Source organism: Bactrocera dorsalis, chromosome 4, assembly GCF_023373825.1.
Source record: "Bactrocera dorsalis isolate Fly_Bdor chromosome 4, ASM2337382v1, whole genome shotgun sequence".
NCBI classification, from domain to species: domain Eukaryota; kingdom Metazoa; phylum Arthropoda; class Insecta; order Diptera; family Tephritidae; genus Bactrocera; species Bactrocera dorsalis.
In genome coordinates this window covers 7,849,602-7,875,030 of record NC_064306.1, presented here as the reverse complement: position 1 = coordinate 7,875,030, position 25,429 = coordinate 7,849,602, and the positions used below count along the sequence as shown (strand labels likewise).

At 30.5% G+C, this 25,429-nt stretch overlaps 1 protein-coding gene across 2 annotated transcripts; it reads left to right on the top strand.

Moving 5' to 3' along the window:
• Positions 1-23,286, top strand: LOC105232186 (dynein light chain 1, cytoplasmic). 2 transcript variants are annotated; one of them, XM_049456666.1, is made up of 3 exons: positions 1-313; positions 7,550-7,717; positions 21,019-23,286. In XM_049456666.1, exons 2-3 carry the CDS (start codon positions 7,610-7,612, stop codon positions 21,178-21,180), a joined length of 270 nt encoding a protein of 89 aa, XP_049312623.1. In that variant the 5' UTR covers positions 1-313; positions 7,550-7,609; the 3' UTR covers positions 21,181-23,286. The 2 variants fall into 2 exon arrangements, with proteins under 2 accessions (XP_049312623.1, XP_011212117.1); XM_011213815.3 differs by lacking the exon at positions 1-313 and adding an exon at positions 1,257-1,634.
• Positions 23,287-25,429: the final 2,143 nt, after the last annotated feature.

Here is a 25,429-nt window from a genome sequence, read left to right as displayed (position 1 = left end):
CAGTCAACTTGTCAGCGAAAGTGGTTGCAGGAGTAGCAGCATTAACAACAGCAAAATCAACGTTAACTTATTCAACCGCCAATTTGTGATAAGTAATATTTAAAAGAGCATGTGTTAAATACGAAACTAAAGCAAACCCAATAAAACCGTAGTCTTCGGCGAAAAATTTGAAAAAGTATTAGGGAAACTTAGTTAGTAAATACAACAAAAACAAAACACGAAATAAGAGGAGTATTAAGGAAACGAAGTAAGCTAGTCATTGAAACCGCGCCAAGAAATTCAGATATAGCTTTACTTGTTAAGTGTAAGCAAGGTAAGTGTGAGTTTATAGCGCGTTAACATTAATGGATAAAAAAAAATTAACTGGTCTTTAGAAAAGTGTACTTATTAAAAAAATAGTAAAAGTGTACTACATATGAAAATTATTATAAATAGTGCGAAAACTTCGTGTGCTAGTGTACAAGATATGCACAGTTTGACAGCTGCTGAAGTATGAAATAACTATTGTTAGTGTATTTCTGGTATGTTTCTGGTATATTTATTATATTTTCTGTTTTATTTGTTGCAAATTGTGTTTGCATATTGTTGCAATTGCTGCATAATTCTTTGCTGTATGTAGAGTGGCAAATAATGCATTAAAAGTATTGAATGAATATTTAAATATTTTTTTTATATTGTAATACCGAAAATTGTAAATTGCAGAAAGGATTAAAAATTTAAAGCTAATTTTAAACAAAATTATTTTGTACGATGTCCGACTCACTAACTGAAATTAATTTAAAAGTCATTTTAATTTTTTATAATAACTTAGCAGTTGACAAATGCTTACAAACATCATTTTGAATAGGCAATTTTTGACAGTTCATTCAAAAATATCAAGAGTAGCACTTAAAATAGCTAGAATTGCAATAAATATACACTCATATTTTACTATATAACTACGCTTTACTAAACAATTTCATGCTGAATTTCTCGATTTGTATAAATTTTTAAATAAAATAAATATATACACCGGCACTTCCGTACATCTGCAATATTTCCAAGTCAATTGTGATAGAATGACTTTTCAGCATTCTATTGTGAATGGTGTTGGGAAATTTTTTAACACTGTTTTGTTAAAAAAAAAATACCCAACACACGAAGTTGATAGAAGCCGCCTGCTAGAAGCTGCCTCGTCATCTTCCTCCCGCTCTGCACATGCTCTCTCGTCGCATTAACATAGAAGAGAGCGTATTTTCGGCTGCTTTTTAGCATTCGCCGTATAGCAAAATAGCAGAGTACCGCGAAAAGCCGTGCAAACAACACATACGTCAAGCGTGAGTGGAATTTATTTGGTGGAAATTGTATAGTCAAATATATTTTGAAAAGTACCTATACAAAGGAATTTTGATTTGAACTGTTTTATTTTATACATTCGTTTATCTGAAGTATTGAAATTTTCACAAAGTTCGTTCAAATGTTTTAAGAAAACATAGTTTTCATTGAGAAATTCATCGAGTGTGTGAAAGAAGATAAGCAAAATTTTAGAGGAAAAAATCTAAACTAGAAGGAATAAGTGCCGAAAACTCAAGTAAAAAAGCTGAAAAATCAGATTTGTTTGCTGAAAACTAGCACAAGTAGCAGAAATTGTACAGGTAAGTTAAAGTTTAGCGCTGTAAATCTACAAAAAATGTGAAAATTGAATGAAATGTCTTCTGAAGAAAAAAAGAACTACTAAATTGCCGTAAATGTTTTTCGTTAAAATCTGACGAATGACGGTTGGTGCGGCAAACAGATACTTCTTATGTTGTTGCTGTGGAGTATTTGTTGTTTTTGGTATATCTTTGGCACAGGATGGGCTGAGCAGACGATGGTCGACCCTCAGGTGATATTGTTGTTGCAAGTGTAGCCTTTTCGATTAAAGGGGGTGGTGGTGACATTAAATCATGCACCCAACCAGCAGGCGGTACGCTAATGATTTTGCAAAATCGGATTTCATAATTAGCAACAGAATGAAAGTTCGAGAAGCTAAACAACGTGATTTTTTTTTTAGCGGCAACTTAACATGCTAATCACTACTTTTCTTTTTATTTAATAAGAAGGTTACCTTCACTTAGAAATATGCAGTCTCATGTGTAGATGCTACACGTTACATCTATTGAAGTAAAGTGTAAATCATGGGTAGGAATAGAAGAAGCTTTACGTCGTATGGCATACCAGTTTCATTTTGTGCTATACTCGTGTGCTTAGCGGAAGCAAAGCACCAAATTTACATACTGGTATAAAAACAACAAAAACTTATTTTTTTGTCTAAATCCAGTATTTTCTTGCAAGCTCAGAAACTTTGGCATGGCTTAAAATGGTCATCGGCTAAATATTCGTTGGTGTGTTTATATGGAATATGCTAAACCAGTGTAGATTGTTGGTTTGCCGACATTTTTCAATACTGACGTAATATTTGATTAAAATAGAGGCTTATTGACACAATTGGTAACATTTGAAAATACATATATGAAGTTCAAATACAAAGTTAGTATAGTGTTATTGGCCATTCCACATACTTATGCCTGATGGTTGCTGGTGTTGCTGTTATTGCAACTGTAGGTAACACTGATTTTGTTTGACTTCTTTAAATTATATGCAAAATATTTCAAAATAGTATAATGAATTCAAAATTTCTAATATAATTTGTTTTAATTTATTAAAAAACTTTTCACCACTATAGGAAGCATTTTCAAATTTAACAAGCGAAAAATTTGAAATATTAAAATGGCTAGTAACAACGCTAATGCTTTGGTATAAATCATATAAGTATTATGGTTTCCACAACAAAACAATTTGCAAACATCATTTATATTGCACACACAAAAGCATAATAGTAAAACGAAGTGTGTGCAATATCACCTGAGCTTCAAATTGCGCCGACTGCCGACAGCAATAAATATATGGATGTATGTATGTATGTATATGTGCCTACATACCAACAATTGCATGCAGGGCATGATTGTACAAACAAACATCACTCGTATGCTTATATGTACATATATTTGGCGCAAAAAGAAAATTGCTTTGGTAAAAATGTAGAAAAACAATTTTGAGAAATTTCGCACTATAATTAACTGACATTTCACAGCTGAATGCAAGTGAATGCTACAAGGTAATAGTGTGAGTTGTTTGCGAGGGAAAAAGTTTACGAAAAAATAAAACAATAGTAAAAAGCTGTCAGTAAAATGAGGGCGTTAAAAACTGTCTACAGCGTTGCGCTTTATATATTTTTGTTGTTGTTAGGCATCATAGTTTTTTAAACAATTTTTTTTTATTGATGCGTTAGTTTCATTTGAATATTTTTCAACACTGCCGTTTAAGCCAAAAATGCAATAAAAACTTTCAAACCCTTAAAAAATATTTTTTCTACAAAACACCTGGAGAACATTCCACCTGGTAAGCACGTGGAGAAAAAATATTTCACTGAACACGTTACACTGCAAGCATACGTCATTGTTAATTTTTTTTGTCTACACAGGTTAGTAATCCACACTCAACCTTTAAAAGAAATCATCTTTTTACATATTTACTTACATACAGAATTAAATTTCTTCATGCGATACCGCCCACACAGGTTATATTGAATTGGAAATGCCCGACGACACGTCATTTCAGCATTTTCTTTTTGTTTGTCAAATATTTGAAGTGTGCGTGTAATTTGTTTTTGATAATATTTCTATTTCATAATTTAAAGCACATAAAACTAATTTGTTGATAATAAAACTAGATGATGCTTTCACTGCTGGCGCTAACATTTTCATATGTATTTCAGTTGCTTTCAAAACTTTGCAATTCACTTTTTTATGAACCAATTTAAACATTTTGTTTCTTAATATCACTTTATATTCATTCAAATGCATTGCACACTTTTACTTTCCATTTGTTTACGTTTGTTCACATTTCTTTTTTTGTTACCGTCTTAACCTACACCAATGTCAGCTGTCATATCATCATGTGTCTGCCCGTTTTGATAAAGCACAATTTATAATTTCAACGACAAATTGCCATACAGCCGTCCAAACGTTTTGTTACATCGTGTCGTTATATGCATTTATTAAACAGTCTGGGTATTGAGCGCTGGTTGTCAGTCCGTGCAATGTGCGTGAATGTGTGATTGAGTATGCTTGACAGCACTGATTGTGTAGGTTTTGCAGTTTTATTGCCGTTGATCAACAACAGACACATACTTACATGTACGAACATGTATTTTTCGCCGGCAGTTCGCTTGACATTTCGTTTTGATCTTTGCCGTTGAATTGTGTTTTGCTGTTGGTGCATTGCTATGTGTTACCTAATTGCAGAGTTGTCGTTCATTCACTCGATAATTCAATTGCGGGCATTTAATAAGCAAATTGTAATATTTAATTTTAAAGAAAGGATTTCAAGTGTTTGTATTCTCTTACTGGCACTTGTCATGGTTATACTCTCAGTTTGTTATGATTAATTGGAACAATATGCGCACCGCGGCGTATACGTAATTTTTTGATTAATGAAATGTCAAATTTGAGCAATCGTGACTGCATAATTTTTTTATTTCTTAATTTGAGAAATTGACTATTATAATTTTTTGCAAATAAACATTTCTAATGCTTAGTATGATATGTTGTTAAAGTTTTAGGTCATTCGGAGAAAAACTAACGAAGTTACAACAGGTTGAATAACGGTGCCTCTAACTTAGGTTTGCGCGCCTTCCAGCTACCTGCGCTGAGCGGCGAGAACTTTGAATCGATTTTCCCAAATACATATGGCATTTTTAAAGTCGGTGACAAGCCTACAGAAAAAACTACTGCATCGATCTTTCTGAAATTTTGTACAAATACAACATATATATAACACTCGAATGACGTCGAGTTTTCCCATAATTTTAATTACTAACAATTTTACAATAACAAATACGTCGGTTTTTTCCTCTAAAATCGTCATTTTGGCTTGAAAATGGTACTAAAAATTGAAAAATTAAAAAAAAACTCGACGTCTATTGAAAGATAAACTAATAAACTAAAGAAAGCATTTTGATTTTTTGGTTTCAGATGATCCAGTGATGCTGTAGGCTGGTCACCGCACAAAAACTTCTTTTCGAGGTGCCTGCAGAGATCGACGATAAATCCGTTATTCCTCGCTATTTTTCGATAAAACTTTTTTTAAGTATCCTTCAAATGTTGTACTTTCATATAATAATAAGTAAAATAAACCTACAGCAATAATTTTTTCTAAAAAAATTCATGAAAAAAGGTCTTTTTTCGACGAAACAAACCTTACCCTCCCTTTAAAGGGTTTTCTATTGGTACAAGTTTTGTATGTATGTATATCAACTTGCTTGCAATTTTCACATTATTGCTGATTTCTTCGTATTGTTTGTACATTTAACGGTGATTTGTCGCGCTTCATGTCTGCTTGCAAGCGCCTATAATGCAATTAACCTGCCATTCATTTGCAATGACAACAACAAAAAGTCAATGTTGCAACAACCACAGCATGCAATGTTGTTGTGGCCTCACATTCTGTCTTTACCTTGCGACATTTCTTTACATTTCCTTATTTAACCCCGCCGCCACTTTCATTATCAATTGTGCTCACTAATTGCCCTCATCTAATCGAATTGCTGACTGCCTTTCTGCTCGTTAGTCGTTTACTTTACTTTTATTTTATTTTACCTACACTGTTTGCCCATGAATGGGGTCGCTGCTGGCCATATGCTGTCTATTGCTGACACGCGCATTTATGGTTAATTCATTATCATTTTGTGGCATTTCATGGTTCACATTTTGCCTTTGTTTTGTTTTTATACAATTTTTTGCACTATGGAATTATTGAAATGCCTCTGGCGAGTTAGATGGTCTATTGTATGTCCTTTGGCAGCAGCAAAATTTTCTAAAGTTCTCGTCGAAGTAAAAGAATGCGGAATTTCTATTTCATATTGATTGAATGCCTTCTTTGAAAGGAGTGCCAAGGGTTGATTTCAACCACAAATTCTCACTTATATATGCATGTTTGTATGCTTGAAAGCTTAAACATTAAAAAACCGCTTCAATAGCACATTTTAGTTGTTTTCCGTTTAGAGCCGCTTTTACTGACCTATTTACAGCAGTGAAGTCTGCAATATAGTCTGGTCACATGTATGTGTGTAGGTATGCGCATACATCCTTTCTGTCTGGTGTGTGTAGCACATGCTATTACACAGTTCATATCCGCTTGCGCTTGTGTTAATTCAATTGTTTTACGTGCCTACCATACTGTTTTCGCAGAATTTATCGCCTCAGTTTTCCTCTCTCTTTTTTGCCCGTTATATGGAGTGCATTACCGTTAAAGTAGTATTAATTCGTGGAATTGTCGTGATTTCAGCGAAATTTTATATATTGATTTTTAAGCTGCGCCTAATAGTATGCTTTGGTTAGAAGATTTAGATTTTTAAATTTGTGAAACTCATTTCTATTTTATATAAATTTTTTTTAAACGATATGAATATCAATACTGTTGAAGACAAATTTGTGTAAATTTGTATTTTTTCAACGCTAGTAAGTATGCTACGCTATTTTTGAAACTGCTAATCAATCAATTATTGAAAATCAAAAAACTGAAACGTTGTTAGATAGAGGGTTTTATATGTAGATTTTTTAATATATCGCTAAATTTTGTAAACAGAATTAATGGCAATTAATAAACCGCTAATTATAAATATATTTGAGCACCAACGCCTTGAAGTATGCAACGGCTTTTATTATTACTGTTTAAAAATATGTAAAAACGAGTGCCACAGCCTTGAAGTATGCAATGACTTTCTATTATTTATGAAGTGTATTTTTCGCCTTGAAATATACAACAAACTTTTGTTATTGACGTCACTCCTATCAATTTCGGCAGTAAATTCCAAATTTTTTGTTTACAAAACTTCACTAATATTTTAATACGCCTGCAGTAATATTGAATTTCCCAAGCGTAACTAAAATTAGCACAGCAGCACACTCAAGCGTAGGGTCTGAGAAATATAAAATCGTATATTGTGCTTCCTATTGTTTATCCTACGTACATGTGTAGTGGTTAGTCAATAATAACAAAAATAATAAGGTAATGGCTTCAGCGCCGCAAGGTATGCTTTATCGGAAGCGGCTTAGCACAAATTCGCGTGAGTCGCTGCCATTTCTATATGCCATTTTCTTTTGATTGTTCAAAAGTCCATGAGATGCAAATATACGAAAGTGAATGATATGGAAATTTGTATTTGTATGTTTGTAAATATACGCGCGACCGTCACTGTCTAGCTTTATATGCATACGCATAAATGGTATATGAGGCCACTAATGGCATGAGATTGTTCGTAAAAACTTCGATTGCGCAAATTGTAAAATTTTCTATAAAGATGTACATACGTATATTGTCTGCGTACAACTGCAGTTTGCAAGATTATATCACTGTTTGTTGGTATACTATATAGTATATTTTTTATACTGTGCAATTTATATTAAGTATCTTTATAACACTGTTAAATTCAGCTAATTTTCGAAACTAAATTAAATTTTCATTTCAGTTTATTTGCAGATTTATTGCTAATTTTTATTAGAAGAAACTTAAGAAAATCACAAACAAAATGTCAGATCGCAAAGCAGTTATTAAAAACGCCGACATGAGCGAAGAAATGCAGCAGGATGCTGTTGATTGTGCGACACAAGCCCTCGAAAAGTACAACATTGAAAAGGTAAGTTGCTATTTCTTATTTTAAAATAGTTTTTCAAATTTTATACACAAATGCCTTTAAAAGGTTTAGAAGCAGACTTCAAATCAATTATTTACATTTATTTTATTTTTATAGTAAATACATTTCAACTGCACAACAACTTGCGGTCATGCCGCACACTATTGCTTAGCGGCTAGTTTTATCGTGCCACGTACAGGCGCGCATTGCGGCGCAGTTAAACAAGCTAGTTTGCCAACATTTCTTTTTTGTCGTGCAGACTGATTGTTTTTCTAACTCTTATCTGTAAAGCAGATAAAAAGTTAACTGCTGCTCTGCTTTAACTTGTGCTTCTTATTGCTTACGAAAGCGTTAAGTGCGCAGGAAAGCACGAAATTTTTGTTGTCAAACGTCGCTAAGCTGGTTATAAAAGAAGTTAACAAAGTAAAAGTGTATAAATAAAGCGAAAACGAATGAAAAGTCAAGAAGTGTGCTTGAAGCGGCTCTAAAATCCGATCAAATGCAAGCAAAGATTTTCGAAAATTCTCGAAATAAATTCAACTTGATCCTGCTGTGCCTTTTTATCACCGCTTTTTAAGTTTTTCATGCTGCATTTGATTCGCGTGTAAGCCCTGGCGCTATATTCTTGTCAATTTTACTTTTTTTTTAAAGTGTTGTTGTTTTATACTTGGCGACCCTCTTTGCTTAACAGCAAGGATTACATGAATTTTTGCTTTGCATGCTTTTATATGTATGTACTATGTTGTTGTTGGTTGTGTGGTATTTGTGCTTTATATTTGAGGTGAATACACACATTACTTTTTTGCTCTTTTCTTTAAATAAGGTTAGTTCAACTTTAACCCGTGTCGAATGCACTTTTAACATTGGAAGTGTGCTTTTGTAAGAGCTGCTGTTGTATTGTACATGAAGATGTACATACATATGTATGTATGTAAAGTTTTTACATACATTTCTTTTATTTAATTTTAATGCTTTTAAAATATTAGAAATTTTGGTATAAAAAAATTCGTTAAAATATATTTATTTAAGTTTTTTACTTTTAGTTTTAATTTTTTAAATTTATCTTTAGAACTTTAAAATGAATAAATTTAAAAATAAACCAAAATAATTTGAAAAAGGAATAATATTTTGGTTTATTTTTTAACTTAATTATATATTTTTTAATTTAATTATATATTTTTTAATTTAATTATATATTTTTTAATTTAGTTGTTTCTTTAATTTTATTATTTTTTGAATTTAAATTTTTTTATTATTTTTAACTTTTTCTATTTTCTTTTATTTAAATTTAATTTTTTTTTTTAATATAAATTTTTTTGTCTTTTGGTTTTTTATTTTTTATGTGCATGTTTTTTTTTGTTTACTTTTATCTTTAGACGTTTTTATAATAAAATTTGTATACTTGTGTGTTTAAACTGATTGACGTCTTACTTGTTTGCTGTGCTCTTTGTCTAGTTTTCTTATCTCAATTCTTAGTGCTCAAAATCTCATTTAATGTTTACCTTGTTAACTTAAAATTTATGAAAATATCAACATTATTGAGTCTGTTTACACAACTGAGATAAATTTTATCGTTTTTGTTGTAAAATAAAATTAAAAATGATTTCTTTAAACTACATACATACATACATACATACATAAATACAGTAAAATAATATATAAAATTTAAAGAAAATCAGTAAAAAATTATTTATAAATTAATAACAATTTTATAAAAATTAAAAAAAGAATTAAAAAAATAGTTAATGAAAAAAAATAAAATTAATTTAAATAATATTAATAATATATCAAATTTATAAGCAAAAAAATAATTATTTACTTAATTAAAAAATAAAAACAATAATAGAAAGTAGTTAAAGTTAAAAAAAAATTCTGAAAACACCCATTTAAATATTAAAAATGGTTGAAACAAATTAGTTTTAAAAAACTAAAGCAAATGAACTGTAAACAGTTGGAAAAAAATTGAAGAAGAAAATATGAAAATAATTTAAAAAAATAAAAAAAAATACAAAAAATAAAAAAAAATAATAAAAAAAAAATAAAATACTAAAAAAAATAAAATAAAATAAAAAAAAAAATAAAATAAAAAAATTAAAAAAAAATAAAAAAAAAAATAAAATAAAAAAATTAAAAAAAAATAAAATAAAAAAATTAAAAAAAAAAATAAATAAAAAAAATTAAAAAAAAAAATAAATAAAAAAAATTAAATAAATATAAAATAAATTTTAATCTCATATGAATTTTCGAACCCACTGTAAACGTTTGTAATGTCTTCATTTGATGATTCGCACCGTTATTTAGTATCCTACAATATTTCGATTACCAATTTGCAATCAAAATTAAATTTTCAGCGCCTATTATTAAACTCAATCAGATCGTAACACACATACACACTTTAAACCCCGCCGGCAACGCTGGTGCTTAATCACACATAGGCGCATACATTCATACATATTGGCATGTGTACATATTTACTTTCTCCCGTTTCTGCTCTAGTAATGCTGCAAGGCCGTCAGTGATTGCGTGCCGCCTACCCCATTTAGGTTGCCAACGATTCGTACGCCTGCCTGCTGAAATCAAAAGAGAATCTCCACCCGTCCACCGCCTACATTTTGCTGATTTTTGTTTTTGTTGTTTTCCCTACTTACGTTCAACACATTTATCATTATCTATTTAACGCTTAACTCCCTAAAAGCGCATCATGTAAAATCCCCCAAAACACACACGCACACACACACACGAAAAAGCGCACACGCAGTAATGTAAAAAGCCACAGTAACAAAACACCAAGAAATTATATAAACATTGACACAGGCGACAACAAAAGCAGCCAGAATAACAACAACACTTTATTGTCCTTCACTACATCACTCTCTTCCTCTCACTTGCTCATTCTCACGATCTCTCTCTCTCTCTCTCTGTTGGCCAATATGTTTTTAAATTTACATTTTTAACCAGGGCTCGGTTACAATAAAAACAACAACAATATAGTAACAACATAACGGCATAAGTGCCAATGTTGTAATGTCAACAATTGTGGCCGACTACAGTGAAAGTGTGCGCACATCTCCCGTTACATTTACTTTGTGTGCGTGTGTGCCACCCATTGGGAATCCTGCTGCCACTCAAATCGTGCACAGCGGCAGGCGGTGGTGGCTGGTAGTGGGTTCCGAATAACACAAGGCAAGGCAAGAAGCGCCGCTCGGCTCCACATGGCATTAGAAACATGGCGCGCACGGGTATTAGACTAAATTGTTGCTGCCAACGGTTGCGTCGGCATTAATTTGCCACATGCTGTGTTCTGCTGTGCGGGGTGCCAGTGTGGGCGGTGCAAAGGGGCAGTGTGTACATATAGTACATACATACACATGTTTAGTATTATAGAACATTACTTACCGCTATTTGGTATATTTGAGTAGCTGTGCTTGTTGTTGCTTTTTTATTGTTGCATTACCAGTTACAGTTATTATTATTGCTTTTCGCCGCTGTGGGTGTTGCCGTTGAAATTTTTTCACCATTTACCCAATACTTGTACATGTGCGCTCATATGCGACGCATTTTGTCTTGTGTTTGCATACTTCTAGGCGCATTGTAGAAAATCGCTCTTCGCAGTGTGCTATGACGCTGTTTTTTCATTGTTTTGGCTGGAAAAAAAAAACGAAATACTGTAAATGTTTGTGCATCAATCATTTGTATTATTTTATTTTATGGCAATAGCATTTAATTTAAAATTTCATTGTTTGCATTTTAATGAATGGTTGAATAAAAATTTGGGACATAAAAATTTTATTAAAAATATTAATGAAAACAAAATTATTAGTATTTATTTTACAAATAAAATATTAATTATATCTAATATATTAAAAAAAAATAATAATAAATAAATTAAAATAATTAATAATATAATATTTATCAATTTAAAAAAATATTTGAAAAATAAAATAATTTTAGAAAAAGCAAAAGCAAATTTAATAATACTAATATTTATAATAAAAGTAAATGTGCCAAAAACAAAAACAAAAGGTTATCAAAATTTAAAAAGTTAAACTAAGCGTAAAATAATAAAAAAAATTAAATTATTCAATCAAATATAGCCAAATAATTTAAAGTATAAATAATTTAGCACATAAAATAACGAAAAATATGTTAAAATATCTTCAGAAAACTATATTATGTAAAAACAAAATCTTATTTATATTTTTATTTACTATATTATATTTATTTTTTCCATTATTGAGAAGTAAAGTTTACAAACTTTATCAAATTCTTTATTCTAGTCGTAAAAGAAACAGCGTACATGCGCTGAACGGGGTGTATTAACTTTGCATTCATTTATTTATTTTTTGCTACGAAAAATTACTTTATACTTTTTGTCGTTTTAAATTTTAATAATTTGTTTAATTATTATAATTATTTTCTATTATTATTATTTTTTTAATTATTTATTTTTTTTTTAATTATTTTTTTGTTTTTTTTTATTTTATTATATTTTTTTACTATAATTTTATTTAATTTTTTTATTATTACTTTTATTTATTTTTATTTTTTCTATATTTTATTAGAAAAAATTAAATTATTCTCTTCTGTCTTATTAGTTTTTAATTCATCGATTTTTCTATATTTTTATTTATATTTTTATTTAATATATTTTTTATTTAATTTATACTTTATAAATATGTACATAATTTATTTAATTTTTCAGTATTTTTAATTTTTTATATTTTTTTAATATATTTTTTTATATAATTTGTATTTCTAGTATAATCTCTTTTTGTTCAATTGTTTCATATCTTGCTTAATTGATCGTATTAAATTTTAATCATTTTTTAATTATTTTATTATTTTTATTTTTATTATTATTATTTTTTTATTATTATTGTATTTTATTGTATTTTATTTTATTTTATTATTTTGTTTTTTTTTATTATTTTTTTTTATTATTATTATTTTTATTAATTTTTTCTATATTTTATTAGAAAAAACTAAATTATTCTTTTCCGTCTTATTAGTTTTTAATTCATCGATTTTTCTATATTTTTTTTTATTATATTTTTTATTTAATTTATACTTTATAAATACATAATTTATTTAATTTTTCAGTATTTTTAATTTTTATTTTATTTTTTTAATATATATATTTTTTAAATTTGTACTTTCTAGTATAACCTCCTTTTGTTCAATTGTTTCATATTTTGCTTAATTGAAGTCGCACGTCTAACATTCTTGTCTTTTTTTACTTTTCTCTACTTTCCATGTGCGCGCTCCGTCTTCACTTCCGTTCCTACGCCACTGCTGCGAGTCCTTGGTCCGCTCATAACCACATTATTCATTGCTTTCTTTCTTCCATTTCATTGTGTTCGCACCGCAAGCCCACGAAGACTGTCGCCTTGCCTGCAGCTTTTCGGTTCATTCATTCAGCATGCATTTCAACCGTTATTGTGGCCATTATAGTTATGTCTTTGCTACCTCTGGCGATTTAATTTGGCTTAAAATTTATTTTTGCATTGGTTTTTTCATTTGCCACGTTTGTATTCTCCTCACACTCAGTTTTTTGTTTTATTCTTTGTCTGGACACCACGTTTTTTGCATTTTTAATATATTGGCGGCCAATAGTTGCTAGCTGAATTGTTGTTGTTACGTTTTGAGCCACAACGCCAATTCGTGCATTTTTGTTGTGCCGTTGGCCGTCCATATTTGGCTTCAAGCTGTTCTTGGTTTTAGTCATTTCGCTTTGAAACAAGTGGATTGCGCGCAGACAGACATAACTAGTGTAGCGTGCTTAAGAGATACTCACACATACACAAGTAAAAAATAAACGGTTTTGGCGAAGGCTATGACTATGACTTTGGCTTTGGCTTTGGCCTTAGTATTGGCTTCTGCATTTATATTTGGCCTTAGTCAAGGCTCATTCGGTCAACCAGTTATCTCCGTGCTTGCGTGTGCCGCTATTCACATATTTTTTTGTTTTATTTTTAGTCATCCTAAATTAGATATTTGTTGCTGTATGACAATATTTGGTTATTCACTTGAACTTTATTTGATTCACTTGCCATTTTTGGTGGCCTAAATGCTTTATTTTCGTTTCGCCCACTTATTTTTCCCATAATGATTTTCTTTCTAATTATTCTCACCAAGAATGTGCCGCTTTTTTGGCTATTTATCTTTCTTGGGTGTTTCTAAAGACTTTTCTTTCCCTGGCTTTTTTTTGCCATAGGCTGCTTCGTCCTCAAAGTTTGCTGTGCATTTTCTTACGGATTTCATTCAACATGTGTGTGAATATATTGCATACATATGTGTAGGTCCTTAGTCCAATCCTTCCGCATATGTTTCGTTTTGGCAATTTATTGTCCAAAAAATGTCTTTTTATAGTGTATCACTTTTCCCAGATTTGCATGTGTTTGTAAACCTTTTTTTTTATTGTGATTTATCTGCTATATGCCTCTATAGCTGTAGCTTTAGTTTGTGGATTCCTCTATTACTATTCTCCCACCTCTTTTAAGTTAAGTATACTTTGCTTTTTTGCGTGGCTTTACGAAATCACACAATTTTTTTCGCAGGAGAGCGTCCAAACCATATTTGCTGTACTCAAATATTTACTTTTTTGGGCCACTTTTCTGTAAATAACTACGAAAAAGTCCGCATAGAGTGGGAGGTTTGTATGTATGTCTGGTCTGACGTTCATTCAAAAAGCGGCACCTTTTGTAGGCTTATACGCAGCCCGTCTCACTTCCATCGGTGTTCATTTCTTTACATTGTTTTGCTGCATGCGTTTTTGTGTGTTTTTGGGGAAAATTTTCAAATTGTTGCTCTGACTTTTTCTGTCCCATATATAATCGTAGTAGTAGTAACAAAAACCAACTTGAGCCGACGGAAATCTGTATTGAATTGTTAAGCAAATACAGTAAATAGTTGATTGTAGCTCGATTTTTTTATTGCAGTTTACTTAGATTTGCTGGTATCCTAGAAGTGCGTGTGGAAGCACTATGGCAGGCAGGCAATTGCTTGTTGAGACGCAAAATTGATGCTTTGGCGTGTGAATATGTCCACAAATAAGTGTTAAACTTAATGGTGCGCTTTTAGGCGCCGGACAATAGATATATTGATGCTAATGTAGGCTTTATTTAAGAGCTTAAAAAGGCAAAGAGTGAAAAAATAGCAATAATTTGAATACAGGATATATTTGTCCCTATGTATATGAGATACACAGGAACCGTCGATATCGGATCACTATAGAATACTTGATCTAAGACCGGAAGTCGTGAGCTGTTTGAGCCATATGTATAAGAATCGTTTCTAGCCACTCCCAAGTGAATCTAGTTTTCGAGGGAAAAGTCCTGCGGAAGATTTATGGACCTTTGCGCATTAGCAACGGCGAATACCACAGTCGATGAAACGATGAGCTGTACGAGATACACGACGACATTGACAAAGTTCAGCGAATTAAGACACAGCGGCTACGCTGGCGAGGTCATGTCGTCCGAATGGCTGAAAACTTTCCATTTTTGAGAGTATTTGACGTAGTACCTGCCGGGGGAAGCAGAGAAAGACCTCCACTTTGTTGAAAAGATCTGGGGGCCTATTCTGTAACACGATTCCAAAAAAAAATTACTCGAATTTGGATTTTTTATATTCTGTAAGTCGATTTTCGGATTTTCAAGCCAATTTTCGGATAAAATATTCGATAGCTTTTGAGTTGTAGAAAGCAAAAACGAAAATTGTACGTATTTATTCTGGCACAGGGTGGTACAACTTTCGCATAATTATAAATTAGCCAATATAAAAGAGGATATGTAAAGAAATATTCATTCATTTGATGAAAATGGTTTCAAAAGTAATGAAAATATTTAATACGCCGTTTATACGCAAGATTTATCGAAAACGTTTCTATAAAATTCCCTACAAAAACTTGCAGTTTTATTAACTATACGTCCATCCGTTTGAAATTAGTTCTAAAATTATGTTTAAATTTGCCGTTTCATTGTTTGGAACGCGTTAAAAATTTATATGAAATTCACCTACACAGCTCTACTTCTTTCTATAACAATGCTGCGCCTTACATCAGACTACAATTTCCATCGCTACCAATTATTCACTCACCGCCGGAATGTATGCAAACAACTTTATATTAATAAATTTGCTTACACTACCTTTCACTTGCAAAACATACCACACTAATTACCGCCTCCCCACTTAAGCTTTCAATCTAATGTTCTAGTAGTTGCTCTTCACCTTCAATTTAATTATTTTACACTTCCTACTTGGCGGCGATGCTTGCCACCGAACGCCAGCACACAGGATGCAACAGTCAAATAAATTTATTCGCATCCGCTTTACACGCAGGAGTTGTTGTTGCTATTGTTTATTATATATAAATGTAAATATGTACATTGGCTGTGCGCGGCAGCAGCGGCAAAGGAGGCGTGATTAAAAATTAGATTTTCACTGTTGCCTTTATTAAAGCGGAATATAGTAGTGTGCATGTGTGTGCGTTAAAAGCATGTTTAGAAGGCATGTTTTGGCACTGGGAATGCAACGCCACGCGCAAAGTTTATACACCGCAATTGTTAGTTGTTGGTTTTGTTTTTGTTTCGCATGCAATGCATGCAGCGCGGTTCAATGTATAAATTTAGAACCTGTCCTTATGCTGGCATATATGCAATTTTCTCCATGGCGCTACGTCTTCCTGTCTCTCAGCACGAAAATGCACCGTTACATATACATATGTACATGCGTCTAACACATAACGGTATGTTGGTAAACTTACACCATCAAGCGCCGCGTTGAACTGCACTATTTTTAGGCTGTCAGCTGTGGTTTCAGTTGAGTGCCGCGGCAATGCTCTTGCCTACTTCACGGCGTTTATAATGTGTATATATGTATGTATGTATGTATATAATTGCATTGGTAAATAGCGCTGTGTGCGCACTGTTTTGCATACATTTGCATCGTTAACGGATATAAAAGCTTTATGCATTGCATGACACGTGGCATTGTTGAGGAAAGTGTTTTATTTTGCTGCACGCATTCGAGATTAGATGTGTACTTAGATGCGATGTGCATATGTATTATGTATTTAGTATATAATACAGCGGTATTACATACCGTATGTTTACAGCAATTTGTATGCATTAATTGTACAAAATGTTTTATGAAGTTGTCGTAAACTTGTGGATAATGTAATTTTGTTTTTGGGTGTAACCGGGTCTGCCTGACTTTGTCAATATTAAATGTGTTTTATTTATTTACTATTTTTTCTAAATTCTGCTTTTCATAATTTAGATAAGTGTTCATGAAATTTTGTTTTATTTTTTTATTTTATTTAAAATTTTTTAATTGTTTTTTTTTTATTTAATTTTTTTTTATATTATTTTAATTTTTTTATATTATTTTAATTTTTGTTTTATTTTTTTATTTTATTTAAAATTTTTTTAATTGTTTTTTTGTTTTTATTTTATTTTTTATTTTTATTTTAATTTTTGTTTTATTTTTTTTGAATTTTTATTTGTTGTATTATATTTTTTGTTCTTATTTTTATTTAGTATATTTTAATTTATTTGTTTCAGCTATTTATTTATGAATTAATATACATACATACATACATACATATGTATGTATTATGATTATTACTATTAATTATTATTTTATATTATTTATTTTCATTTTATATTTATTTATTATTATTTTTAATTATTATTATATTTATTGATTTACATGTTTTGCCTCATCATGTTTAGAATATTTTATATACACATATTTTTTTTTACTTTCTCTCTTGCTATATTTTCATTTAATATTAATTACCACATTTAAATTTTTTGTTCAAAATAAATTAAAAAATAAATTCACATAGCAATTTTAAAATATATTAGTAAACCGATTTGTGACAGTTAGTGTATGATTGACAACATTTTTTTGCAACGTATTTCAAGGCCACCCCTTCCTTCACGCATTTGCTGAATCATTGCATTTTTTTTATATCATTGCCATTCGAACTAGAAAAGCTAACAGCTCATGTAATTTGAGTCAAAAGGAAAGACTAAGACCGGTAAATACAAGTGTATGTACACTAAAACAGTGTTTGTGTAGCACGCGATCCTGCTTTTTATGCACGAACGAACTCGCATGCCGCCACCCAACTTAGCAGACTACCGCCGGGTCGCTGAGTACGTGCCAACGGCCTGCCCGCGCGCATTTCCGGTTTTATTTGTCGAGCCTCTATAGGTACGTGAGCCTACATAGTAACACAGTAAACATGGTGCTCATCTATTCGATACGTGTATGCACCCAGCATTGAATACATGTGTGTGTATGGTTGTTACAAAAATCGCACTGTGAAATCTGCTAACTTTTTTCAAAACAATTTACTCGCTTTTTTGGCTTATGCATAAACACGCGTGACACTCGTTGATAGTTACAAAGCCACTGTTGTCGGTTGTTATTTTCCTTACGAAAACCATGTGAGTTTTCTTACTGTTGTCAGGTTGCTGGTATTTGCTGTTTTTAACTTCGTTGTTTTGCACAGCGCTACAATGTTTAATCAATATCGAAGAAAGCGACGGGGGTTGCATATGGTTGAATCGTAGAAACGGTATTTGCAAAGTATATAACACTTTTATGGCTGAAGCAATCAAGTCTCCTGCTTGTTTGTATTATACAATGAATATATCGAAACTTATTTCTTGAATAACTGATCCGCTACCATTGTAAATTTTTCCTGCAGCAAGTTTTTATTAAAAAAGGAAATTTCAGTTGACACAGTTTTTTTCTTTTAACCTGTAGGCAGTTTTGTTATTGATACATTCCCGCTTACGGATATCATACACTTTGTTATTGTTGTCATTCGACCTATTTTTTTCTTACCTCCCCCTTTCTTACAATGTCGCTTATTATTTGCTCGCACTAGTTAAAGTTAATATTTGTTTATGTAGTTTTAGTTTGCTTTTGCCACCCCTTAAGGCTTAGACTTGTCTGCTACAATGCATTGTTAATCGATAATTGTTGTGTTTAATCACTTTATTTATTTATCTGCATTGCCAAACCTGCCAACTTGGCCTGAATTTATGTGCGTCATAAAAAGGTTGTATTATTACAATAGAACATGACATGAATTCTTATACAAAGTTCCGACAAAAATGCAGACATTGCCTTCATAAATGTTAATTTTTTGTATTTCGTCGAGTTTTTGTTTTATTATTTTAGCTTTTTATTTTTTCGTATCTATTGTTAATTTTTCTTATTTTTAATTTTATTTATATTTACCGCCGATATCGGACCCACTATACATGTATGTATGTATGTAGCTCCCAAAAACTGAACGAGCGGAATCAAGTGCTTATTGGGAATCTTTTTCATTTTACGAGATATCTACAAGAAATTTTGCATGCCTTATTGTGTCTAAGTCAATTATGCAATTTCTGAAAAAATTGTTAAGATCGGACCACTATAACATATAGCTCTCATACCAACTGACCGGTCAAAATCAAGATAAACATATTTTTATACTCATTTCTGCTGTAAAAAATGCACCCGGGAAGGGTATTATAGCTTCGGTGCAGTCGAAGTTAACGTTTTTTTCGTATTTATTTTGCCAACTACTTGGTTACACACATAGTTACTATTTGTTTAATAATATCTAGATCAGCGGCTGAAGTTACCGACTATTGTTTTACTTTGTATGCTTACATACACATGTACATACATTTAAGTAAATATTTTCGCTTTTAACTAACTCACTATTGGAATGGTTTCTAGAACATTTGGCACGCAATTTTCTCACTTCATGATTAATTGCAGTGATTACATATAAAAAATGGGGTAGACACTCACATTTATATGCAAATTAAATCACTATTGCACGATAAAACATACTCTATTATTGAAATTTATATGTGAAAGGCTTTTACGAAACGTATTTTCACCTGTATTTTGCAAAAACGTGATTGGTTTTAACAAATGTTTTATCATGCAAGAATAAACAAGAATGTTTTTAACTGTAAACATGTAAGCAAACGTCTACAAACGTCATAAGCAAACTTAAGGTGTTCATACACACTGCGTTTGAATTAGTATTTTTATGAAGTTGTGTATCTTAAAGTATTAGAAGGTTTGGAATCTAAAATGTGTACACAAAGTTATTTTTAATTGGTATGCATCACTTTAATTGCTCTACCATATATTTAGAAACGACGATTAATATACACATTATACATTACCAATTACCTACCAACCCTCCAAATCAAGTCAATAAATCTAATTTTAGCTCATACCACTATCGATTTCGAAATTTTTCGAAAATTTCCAATGAAAATAAACCAAGCGAAGTTACACTATTTGCTTACATCATTTTAAATTATAAACCCGTCTATAAATAATGTTTGTAGCGTAGCAAAAAAAGCTAAACGCCGCTTGTAGGCTTTGTAACGTGAGCGTAATCTATTTTTAAATGCATTAAATAATAAGTTTAAGCGCCTACCTACTACAAGCCATTGCTATTTGTGTCTCGCGTCACTCATGCTAAGCAATTACTATACAAGCCGGCCGTTGCATCATACACTTGTACGTACACTTATAATATGTTTACGGCACAAAACCGTACTGACAATGACCTCTGTGTATGTGCGTGTGTGTATGAGTAAACTTTTAGCATTGCAAATTCAGTGCCGCTTTTTTTATTTTATTTACGCTAGTATTCTAAGAAATTTCCAGTTCCTGAGCACATGTTTGCACTTTCCATATAATATTTTCCATTGCATTTTTTTCGATGGACACTTATTTTTATAGACTTGTTGTAGTATCGGTCATTTGTACGCCGCTAGGTCAGTGGGCTCGATTTTCTCCCCTCGATGTGCTTTTGTTTTAATGGTTGTTGCCCGCCACGAGCTGCATGCTTTTCTTGCGTTGTTTTTTTTTATTACTTTTTTCAATTTTACTTTTTCGCATGCACATTGAAATTGCGGGAAAAATGCAATTTTCTGCTTAAATGGCGTAGAAATGACGCTATAACTGTGATTTAAGTGCCGTGAAGGGCAATGCTTTGTTGTGTATGAACTGCCATACGGCGTTCAGACATCAGAACATTTTTATTGCTTGTGGTTTAGTATTAAAAATGAATAGCCGATATTAAAAATATGTGAAATAAAATGAAATGGAGTGGCAGTAAGAATTAATGAAAATTTCGTATTTTTTTTTATAATATTAAAGATTAAAAAATTTATTAAAATACATACATGTACATACATATTTTTGTTTTATAAATATACCACCCAACTAATGTTTCAAAAAAAAATTGTTTTCTCTCATTGCAGGACATCGCCGCCTACATCAAGAAAGAATTCGACAAAAAATACAATCCCACATGGCATTGTATTGTGGGCCGAAATTTCGGATCGTATGTGACACATGAGACACGTCACTTTATCTACTTTTACTTAGGCCAGGTGGCAATTTTATTATTTAAGAGCGGTTAAAAAAATTAACAACAACTACAACCACAAAACCAATCACAGCAACAACAAAATACCACAACAACACACATATACACATACTTGGAAAAGCAAAAACAAAACAGAAGAATTTGTAGTGTAAATCCTAAATTTCAAGAAAAAAGGCGTAAAGTAAAAATAACAATAACAACAACTGGAAAAATTTGCAGTCACAACATTTCAACGTAATAGTATGATGAATCGGCAACTGAGTAATGCGGCAGGCGGAAATGAATTTGAAGAGAAGCACAGTGCTGGCGAAATGATACTGTCAAGATACGATCCACATTGCTTTGCAGTGCATAACTGTAGTAATTAGCTGTGATTTCTTAATTTGGGTAGCGGAAACTATACGCCTGGCAAATATAAAATGTGCAACCAAATTTGTTGGTTGATAACCAGACAGTTGTGCATAAAGAGTTAGCCAGTATAAACGCTTTAGACTGCACCCAGAATAAGCTACATGTATGATACTTAAAATGCACACTCTTGTAATGTGGAACCTAATTCAAATCAGTTCAATTGGCAAAATGCGTAAATAAATGTGGAACTAAATTCAAAATAGCGCAATTTATAAAATAATATGCAAATCATAGATGTGGAAACTAATTTAAAACACTTCGATTGCGAAAAATTTGTAAATTATTGTTATGGAACTTAAGTGGAATGCATTCTCAGTGCCCAATTTCTCACAGAACTGCGTATATTTACGATTGCCGCGCACCATAAACGCCCACTCTATGCTAATCAACGCATTTAGAATATTTTTGAATTGCCCTAATGCCATATATGCACTCACTCCTCACCCCTGTCATTGCCGCATGCACCGCCGGCGACGATCTACTACAAAATTTTACACTGCAGAAATGTAATGTTTCATGGACTTGACAAAAGCAGCAACATCATTAACAGCAACAACAACAAATTCACTTTACTACTATTATGGGCACAATACACCAACAACACAACCCACACCCGAACAGACAATTGTGGTAAGGGAAAAACTTCGCAGATTCAGTAAAATGCAGAAAATAGTAGAAAATAGCAGAACTTGAAGAAACTAAAAATAAAAGCAAATCTCAAATGGAATCATGGAAAATTTAACATTTTATGCGTATTTGTATTAGTAATATCAGCAAGCAACAACAGCAAATTATATATATATATACACATATATATTTGTTAGTCTAAGTAACAAGAAAAATGAAAATCGATGAATAAAAAAATAAATATTTCAAATTGCGTACACAACAACAACAAGCATACATATACACACACACAAAAGCAAAACACTTAACTGATGATATACGGGAGTGCAAGTCAAAAGCAATGCTAAAAACGATGCAAAACATTCGAATTAGAGCAAATCTTAATGAAAATTGAAACATTGTATGCGACCAGCAAAGTTAGCGAATTATAAAAGACATAACTGAATATTTCCATCCACAATTAGCAATGGGGAAAATTGAAGCGAAACTTGAACAAGAAGGAGGAGGAGTGACAGCTTAAGGAGTAGTTGTTGTGGCGGTGTGTAAAGCAACAGTAAAAAAAAACACACACACAAATAGCAAACGAAAAGCAAACAAACTTGCAACACCTTTATGTGAACGCATATAATAGCAATAATAACAAATATATAAAACTAAAAGTTGAATGCAAACAAATGCAAATGAGAAGGAGTGTAGTGTTGCGCTGTTGGCAGCAGCCAGGAGCGGTATATATGTATGTATGCAGCAAAAACAAGAGTAGCAGCAGCAACAACAACAGCGCATATACCATACTAGGCTAATATATTCGAATTAATGATATTTTCTTCTGTGAAACTTCTATATTTTCTTTTGTGTTAAATAAATTGTAAACGTTTTTCTTTTTGATGAAATGAACAAAAAATCGTTTTATAAGAGAGAGAAAAAAAAATTATCTATTTTAACACACTTCTTACATTACATTAGTAATTTAGTAGACGCCATTTTACAATTTATTGAACAAGTGGATGTGTGAGGGTATTTTTTTGAAATTTTTCCTAAATTGGAAATTGATGAAAGATATGTGTTCAAATAATAAATATAAATTTTATTTAAAAAAAGTTAATTTCTTTGTGTTGCATTTATTTATTTATGAAGTAGCGGAAGTCGAGAAGTTATTGGCAAATTGAGTTTGTATTGCAATTTATTTTTTTGTGTATTATTTTTATTAAACAATTTTAAATTATTTTTTTGTGTATTATTTTTATTAAAAATTTTTTGATTATTTTTTTGAAGTTTTTTATTGGTCATTAAATAATTTTTTGCACCAACTCATAACAGCACTTAATTGTGATGACTAAGAAGCGAAAAATAAATTTGGAAGTTTTGTAATTATTTTATAATATGGTTTAATAATAGCAAAATTGCTGATATATAAATTTATTATCAGTGTACCAAAAAATTTTGCTAATTTTACAGACTCCAAAAACTAAAAAAAAACAATATAATTTAATTATAAATTTTAAAATAACTCGGTTCTCCGACAATAAAGCAGTTAATTCTTATTATCAATTCATTCAGTATTTTTTTTATTTCCGATGTTTTTATGATGTTTAATGTTTATTTCTAAAATTTTGTTTAAATTTGTTTTTTATTATTTTTACATTTTTTTTTTAATTCTATAAAATATGTTTTCATTTTGTTTTAACATTTTTATTTTGACTAATTTTGTTTTATTTGAAAAATTTATTTTTATTTTTAAAATTTAATTTTATTATTTTTTTATTTTTAAAATTTAATTTAATTTTTTTTTAATTTTAAAAATTTATTTAATTTTTTAATTTTAAAATTTATTTTTTATTTGTTTTTATTATTTTTTTATTTTTTTTTATTATTTTTTTATTGTTTTTATTATTTTTTTATTTTTTAATTTATTTTTATTGTATTTTTTATTTTATTTTTTTAATTTTTTAGCGTGTTTTTATTTATTTTATTTTTATTAAATATATTATTTGAAAAAATATAGCAAATTTCCACTAAGAGAAAAGTAAAACAATACACTCATGCAATATTAAATGAAAACAAAACAGAAACGCGTGTCATTTTTCTAACATTGTTGCTGTATGCTAAAATAAGAAAGTACATATACATATTTATTTTCATTAAAATGTATGCATATGTAATAAAATTGTATAATTGTGTACTGCTGAAGCACAAAATTTTCAAATTCGCTACGTCGTGTTGGTATTATGTTCCGTATGTATACAGGTACATATGTATGTAGTTGTGTTCTACAACTCTTTTCTGTTAAAAATATGTAACTTTTCCTTTACATTTCATGTATATTAATAAATTTTAACAATTACAACAAATGCTGTGCATATGTATGTATGTTAAGTGGTTAAAAAAAAAGAAATTTCTTCAAAAATTTGCTACAAGAAATGTTTTAATTGCATTGCTGCATAGCAACTCTAAAATTTTCTGCGAATTCAATTAAGAATTCAATATTTTCTTCAAATTATAATCCATGTATGTAAATGTATGGTTAGTAGTAAAATAAAATCTAACGCCCCCCATTAAATACTAGAACTTTTTGCACGTATGTACTTCCACACGATCCGCCTTTTCACATAAATATATTATTATTTTTTTTGATTGTATACTTCCCTATTTACCGTACTTAAATTGTAGTATAAAATTTATAAATTATTATAAATAAAATTAAATGATGAATTCACATACACATACAGACACATTTAGCTTTCTACCTAAGATTCTTTTCGCGTATTATTAATACAAGAGAAGAAGTAAAAAACAAAAAAACAAATATATTAAATAATGAAAAACTTCGTAGTATAATTAAATATACATTTTATGTAAATGTTTATAAATTATAAATGAGAAATAATAAAATGAAAATGCGATAAAACAAAATCTAGAAAAAAATAAAACTTTTCTTTGCTCTCTGCTCTCTTTTTGCACTGTGTAAAGTTTCTTTATAATAATTTCACTATTTGCTGCTCTGCTGTGATTTTTAAAAGACTAAAATATTCATTAACTTTTTATAAAACAAAAAATTTTAGTACTCTACGCCTCTACTTTTTATCAACGTATAACGTCTACTAAGGTCTCTCTGTCTCTTCTTAAGATTGCTTGCAAGCTTTTCTATTGAAACCGCCTACACTCTTCTATTTACGCTATTTACTCAAGTTCCTCTAATTTAATAGTTTTGTTCAAGCAAATAAGTTTCCCAATTTCATATTTTTATA

What these genes read in the sequence shown, in the direction of transcription:
- LOC105232186 (XM_049456666.1), top strand. Translation starts at nt 7,610, where the DNA reads ATGTCAGATCGCAAAGCAGTTATTAAAAACGCCGACATGAGCGAAGAA. An exon ending in AAAAGTACAACATTGAAAAG is followed by an intron (nt 7,718 to 21,018) that starts GTAAGTTGCTAT and finishes CTCTCATTGCAG; the next exon opens with GACATCGCCGCCTACATCAA.